This window comes from Alnus glutinosa, chromosome 9, assembly GCF_958979055.1.
Source record: "Alnus glutinosa chromosome 9, dhAlnGlut1.1, whole genome shotgun sequence".
Lineage (NCBI taxonomy): Eukaryota > Viridiplantae > Streptophyta > Magnoliopsida > Fagales > Betulaceae > Alnus > Alnus glutinosa.
The window spans coordinates 10,057,535-10,064,191 of NC_084894.1; the positions used below are offsets into that span (position 1 = coordinate 10,057,535).

Below are 6,657 nucleotides of genomic sequence, written 5' to 3' on the forward strand. Positions count from 1 at the left end.
AGGTGGTTCGAAGCCTGCCATCCAATTTTGTGAGTTCTTTCAAGGACTAATGGTGGTAGTTCATATCTCAATTCATCAGAAGGAGGAAGAGGAGGAAACCAGCAGCCTACCTCCTTACCCTAAAGTAAAGGGAGGATGAGGCTCTCAAGGATTTCATGGTGACGTTCAACAAGGAGAAGTTCACAGTGGATGACCATGATGAAAGCATATTCATTGCAATGTTACTCTGAAGGATTTGGTGAAAGGGGCCTTTGATGCAAGAAGTTTCTCAACTAACCCCACCATGCTCCAACAATGTAAGGATAAGGCTGATGAGCATATCAATGCAAAAGACACAATCAAAGCCTTCGTTGAGCAAACCACCCTAAGCAACACAACTCGCTCCGAAAAATTGGGTAGACTGTAAGCAGTTGGCCCTTGGCCTAAGTGAGCAGACGTCCACCCTAGGCTCTAACATCACTGGAGGGAAATGTGTCCTCAAAGGTTGCCTGGCCATACACCCCTCAACAACCCGATGGGTGAAGTCTTGATGCAGATACATAATAAATTCAGGCTCAAGTGGTTGCCAAAGTAGAAATTTAATCCCAATAAACTCAGGGATAAATATTGTCGTTTCCACTGACACCACGGCCATGACACTGAGGACTATGTCGCCAGCTACACTACCTAAAAAATACTTATCAAAATGGTAGCTCAACAGACATCCTATTTATCCCCACCTTAAAGCAGATGAGACTCCCCATTGAGAGGTTGCAGTTAGTAAACTCACCCTGGTAGGATTTGCAGGCAATGAGGTCTACCCCCGTAGGGACCATCACCTATTGGTAACCATAGAACAACGCTCGAGCATGAAATGATGATGGTCAGTTTCTTAATTGTGGACTCCCCCTCAGCCTACAATGTCATATCATTGGGCAAACAATGCGGAATAACCTGAAGGTTGTTACCTCTACCTATCATCTCAAGGTGAAGTTCCCAACTGAGGTAGGCATCAAAGAAATTAAAGGTGACCAGGTCACAACCTGGAGATGTTATAATGCGACCCTTAAGGAACCAATCATGAAGGAGATGCTAAAGATGTTGGAATGATGCGATGAAGAGACACTGAGGCAAAATGGAGCATGTCGAGAGCCTGGCGGAGATACCGGTGGATAGGGCATGACCAAATTGGTTGGTCCGAGTTGAATCTTAGTTACCCGAGGGGTTGAAGGATCTATTAATTGCTTTCATGCGAAATAACAATTTTTTTTTTTGCTTGGACTCACGATGGCATTCCCAGTAGAGACCTTGGGGTCATAGTTCACCAATTAAATGTGGATCCGATGACCAAGGTTATAAGACAGAAGATAAGGAACTTCGAGGCCAAAGCGGCGCAGCTGCTTTCCATTTAGCAATAATACCTTTAACTAATTGTTCATATCATCTATCAAAATAATGATATCTCCCAAATATATTTCAGAGTATGAATTTTAATGTAAGTCTTAGTAAAATATTAAATCCTTCTTATCCTTGAAATAAAACGATGTTAACTTTAGAGGGTAAAAATTGGGGTATTACAGTGTTCTACCTTCGAACAACATACAAAACCCTACTTTTTCTCAACTTCCCTTCAAATCCATACATTTTCTCATTTAACTCACCAAAACTCACGTTTTAACAACTCAAAAAAAAAAAAAAAAAAAAAACCATTAACCCTTATATACAAATCAAAGTCCCTCCTCTTAACAAAACTCAACATCTCTTCTCTCTCACTTTTCTCACACACACAACACAAGCAATTTACGGTCACAAACTACTATTCTTCAACAACTCATACTCGAAATGACCGAACCATAAACCCCATTATAAAGACACAAAACTAAAGCTTGGAGAAAACTAACCTCTTGTGAGCTCTTGGCTTGACTATTTTCTCCTTGTGAGCTCCTCCTCCTTCTCCCATTTTCTTCCTTCTCAAGCATTCTCCCTTTCCTCTCTCTCTCTCTGTGGTGGCTTCCATCACACAGTTAAGTCTTGGCTTGTTTGATCGAACACTACTTTGATCAATTGAATTGTGTCACTCCCATTTAATGCATGTCTTTTCTCACTTACTCACATGCTTCTATTCCAAATCAATATATTGCAGGGTGATAAGTGTTGAATGTTATACATTTAAGCCCCTTAACTCGTATATGTTAGGCCCTTAATTTCATTGTAACATAATGTTTTGTGTTGTTTTTTGTATTTCAAGTATTCTCATATGTCTAAGGAAGAATACAAGCAAATACATCACTTTTAAGCTTCAAAAGCAAATTTAGCATTCTGTAGGGCAAATGGGCTGGAGCGCACCTTGAGCTCGAGTGCATATGAAAAAGGCTCGAGCGCATTCGTGCTGCAAAACTGACACAAGGCAGAAACTAGAAAATGAAAGAGGTTTACTTCTCCTACTTGGACTAGAAGTTCTAGAAGGCCACGAAATCAACTAGGGTTGCTCTTGTACTCTATAAATGTACCTTATATTCATGCATTAGAGGCATGTCACATTACATAGTAGAAATCAATAGGATTAGTGGCTAGATCTTGGGAGAAAAATGCATAAATTTCAGCAGTTTCTTGGGATGAATTTCTCATCAACAAAAGCGATTTCCAGCACCTTCATGAGCAGCTAAATCATCCATTGGTTATTGAAGTAGCATTTTCGAAGTAATAATGGTGTAAAATTATGTTTTTTCTTGGGAATTCTATAAACATGAATGATGGTTGTTTAATCTTGAGATTATACTTTAATATTTATATTTAATTTTAATAAACCTCTTATCTTATATTTAAAAGTTGTTTATTTTTATTGAACTCAACCTTCGTATTTTCTGTGATTGAATCAGGGGCTGACTAATATTAGGGCCAGCAGGGGCCACGGCCCCTGCTGACTCCTAAAAAAAAAAAAAATTAGTATATTGTTTTTTGGTCTTCCAGACTTGGAACTCCCAAATTTGGCCCCACCAATAGCCAATAGCCTACCTACTTTACTTGCAACTTGACTTTCGTCCATTAGTCCTTCCCAATATCCCATAGCATGCTTCTAATTCTGTCCATTAGCGTCTAGGCCCTCTACTAGCACAACACTCCATCTCCATGGAAGATGAGAAGACAGCTGATAGCAACGCACAGTGCCAAACTGCACCTCAACGTACGCCGCACGACTCAAGAAATGAAGACAATGTATAAGAGAAATGACATGATGGAAGAGGAAAAAAAAAAAAAAAAAAACTTGTAAAAGCTTAAGACAAAGAAGTGAAAAAACGAGAAAAAAAATTAAAAATAAAAAAATAATAATAATAAAAATGGTGCGGCCAGGACTCGTGAGGGTCCTGGTGAGTGGTGCTTGTGGCTGTGGTGGAAAAGGAAGTTTGGGATAGGAAGTCTTGAATTTGAAGGGAAACTCAGAAACTGTGGAAATTGACATTTTTTGAGTGTTTTATGAGAAGTTTTTAAAAATATATATATATATATATATATATTATAAAACAAAAACAAAAAAGGTTAGTTTTGAGGTTTGTAGGTGTTAAAGAGCAAAAGAGGAAGGAGGACGAGGTTTTTCACCATTTTTGGGCATTGTTTCTCCACTAAGCTTAATACTTATGCTGATCTTGTCAACAAGGTAATCTTTTTGTTCAAATTTTCATAATTTTTTTTAGTTTTGGGTTATATATGAAATTATGAATGATGTTAGTTTTTGAATTTTTAGTTTTTTAGATTTTTTTTTTTAGTTTAGGGTTATATAGACTCTTATTTTTATTTTTTTTAGATTGTATGATTGTTAGACTCTGATTTTTTTTTTTTTTTTTTTAATTTTTTTTTTTTTATAACTTTGATTGTCTCTTATGGGGTTGTAATTTAACTTGGAAAATTTAGGTTCATCAAGCATGTCAAAGTTTAAAACTATCAAGTCATTCTACAAAAGAAAAGAAGTTGATATTCCAGAAAGTAATCCACCATTGAATTTTAATGCTAGAACTTCAAATCTCAAAGAATGTCCTCTTAAATCTCAAAGGGTTGAAGTTTAAGAACGTCCTTATGAATCCCTAATTGTGGAAGCTCTAGAGATTCTTTTTAAATCCTTCACGCTTAATGTTAATGAAGTTGATACTTTTTCTATAGAACGGGATCCAGGAAAACGTCATCCGATGTGGGACTATCCAGTCAATTGACGTGATGAAATAAGAATGGCTTATTTGAAAGCGCGTCCATATCAATTTTTTCGTCCAGACTATTCACTTTCTGGACCAAAAAATCATCATCGTCGTTTTCAAGCTTTGTGGTTCACACAATTTTCATCTTGGCTTGAGTATTCTCCTACTACGGATGCTGCATATTGTCTGCCATGTTATCTTTTTACAATGAAACCAGTTAGACGTCCTGGATGGGATGTATTTATTACCAAGGGATTTTTAGAAATGAAAAAAAACGTTCATGATGGAAAGAAATGTGCATTTTTAACTCATATTGGAGATGATCTTTGTTCACCCCATAATAATGCTGTGAAATCTTGTGAGGATTTAAAACAACAATCACCGCATATCGATAAATTATTGAATGCACAAAGTACTGAACAAATTCAAAATAATCGTCTACGTGTAAAAACTTCTATTGATGTTGTTCGGTGGCTTACATTTCAAGGATATGCTTTTAGAGGTCATGATGAGACTCTTGATTCAAAAAATCGAGATAATTTTCTTGAGATGATTAAAATTTTGGCATCATATAATGAAAAAGTTGCAACAATTGTTTTGAAAAATGCTCCTAAATCTGCAAAGTATACTTCACATAGAATTCAAAAGGAGATTTTGCAAGTCATGGCAAGTAAAGTGCAAGATAAAATTCGTGAAGATATTGGAGACTCTAAATTTTATATTATTGTTGATAAAGCACGAGATAAGTCTAAAAGAGAACAAATAGCTATTGTTTTGAGATTTGTTGACAAATATGGTTTTATACAAGAATGCTTCTTTGATATTGTTTATGTTAAAGATACATCGGCATTGACCTATCAAGAATAAAATAGCTAATGTTCTTTCTCAAAATGGACTTGACATTCAAAATATTCGTGGACAAGGATATGATGGTGCTAGCAATATGCGTGTTGAATGGAAAGGATTGCAGGCATTATTTCTTAATGATTGTCCTTAAGAATACTATGTTCATTGTTTTGCTCACCAATTGCTATTAACATTAGTTGCTGCATCTAGAGAAGTGGTTTTTGTTCATGAGTTCTTCACAAATTTGAATTTCATTATCAATATGGTTGGTGCTTCATGTAAACGTCACGATCAACTACAAACTGCTCAAACAGAAAAAATTGCACATATGTGAGCTATTGGTGATCTTGAAACTGGAAAATGAGCTAACCAAATTGACACTTTGAAACGAGCTGGTGATATTCGTTGGGATTCATTATAATTCTATTTTGTAGCCTAATAAGTATGTTTGATGCTACTTGTTTAGTGCTTGAAATAATTAGAAGAGAATGAGTCAATTACTCTCAACGTGGAGATGCTAATGCTACTTATAAAATGATTACATCTTTTGAATTCATATTTATTTTACATTTGATGAAGGAAATTATGGGTATTACTGATGTTCTTTGTCAATCTTTGCAGCAAAAATCTCAAGACATTTTGAATGCTATTAATTTAGTTTCTACTGCGAAAAAACTTATCCAAAAGCTAAGAGATGATGATTGGGATAAATTTCTTGAGAATGTTGTCTCTTTCTCCAAGAAATTTGAAATTGACATCCCAGACTTGAGTGCTCGTTATATTGAAGGTCGAGGTTGTAATCAACTGAATCACATTACAGTGGAGCATCATTATCATTTTGACATATTCAATGCTGCTATAGACTTTCAACTGCAAGAGCTTAATTGTAGGTTTGGTGAAAGAGGAGTCAAACTTTTGACACTTAGGTCAGCTTTGGATCTGAAGGATGGTTATAAATCCTTTAAAATTGATGATATATGTAGTCTTGCGGAGGTGTATTATCCTCTTGATTTTTCTGAGCAGGAGAAATTTAATTTGGGATTCCAATTGAAGTATTTTGAACTTGATGTGCATAATGATTTGAAGTTGTAAAATTTGTCTTCCGTTGTAGAATTATGTCAAGGATTGGCAAAGACAAGAAAATCAAAGACATACTATCTTATTGATAGATTGATTCGTTTTGTTTTGACTCTTCCAGTGTCTACAACAACTACCAAACGAGCATTTTCAGCTATAAAAATTGTTAAAACAAGACTTTGCAACAAAATAGAGGATGAATTTCTTGCAAATAGTTTAGTTGTATATATTGAAAGAGAAATTGCTGAGAGCTTCAATTTAGATTCGATACTTAATGATTTTGTTTCTCTAAAAAGACGTAAACTAGATTTTGGAACACTTTATATTTCTGTCTTTTTGTACTAGAGCCAACATGTTTTTGTTGCTAATGTATTAATTTTGGCACATATTTATAATGTACCTTTGTGATATACATTGTGTGACAAATTATTCAATTTCTATTTTAAATTATGTTTATCGGCCCCTCCAATGTCAATTACTTGGGTCCACCACTAGATTGAATGAATGATGGTTTTACAACGGTTTTAATGGACACAAAATCAAAAAAATTTGATAGGCAATCCCTAGG

The 6,657-nt window shown here is 35.4% G+C and overlaps 1 protein-coding gene across 1 annotated transcript; it reads left to right on the forward strand.

The window, feature by feature from the left end:
• Nucleotides 1-4,373: 4,373 nt before the first annotated feature.
• LOC133876747 (uncharacterized) lies at nt 4,374-6,104 on the forward strand. The gene is made up of 3 exons (XM_062314993.1): nt 4,374-4,962; nt 5,210-5,277; nt 5,634-6,104. The coding sequence occupies exons 1-3, from the start codon at nt 4,374-4,376 to the stop codon at nt 6,102-6,104; spliced, it is 1,128 nt and encodes a 375-aa protein (XP_062170977.1).
• The last annotated feature ends 553 nt before the right edge of the window (nt 6,105-6,657 follow it).

What these genes read in the sequence shown, in the direction of transcription:
- LOC133876747 (XM_062314993.1), top strand. Translation starts at nt 4,374, where the DNA reads ATGAAACCAGTTAGACGTCCTGGATGGGATGTATTTATTACCAAGGGA. An exon ending in GAGATTTGTTGACAAATATG is followed by an intron (nt 4,963 to 5,209) that starts GTTTTATACAAG and finishes TATTAACATTAG; the next exon opens with TTGCTGCATCTAGAGAAGTG. An exon ending in TGAATTTCATTATCAATATG is followed by an intron (nt 5,278 to 5,633) that starts GTTGGTGCTTCA and finishes CAATCTTTGCAG; the next exon opens with CAAAAATCTCAAGACATTTT.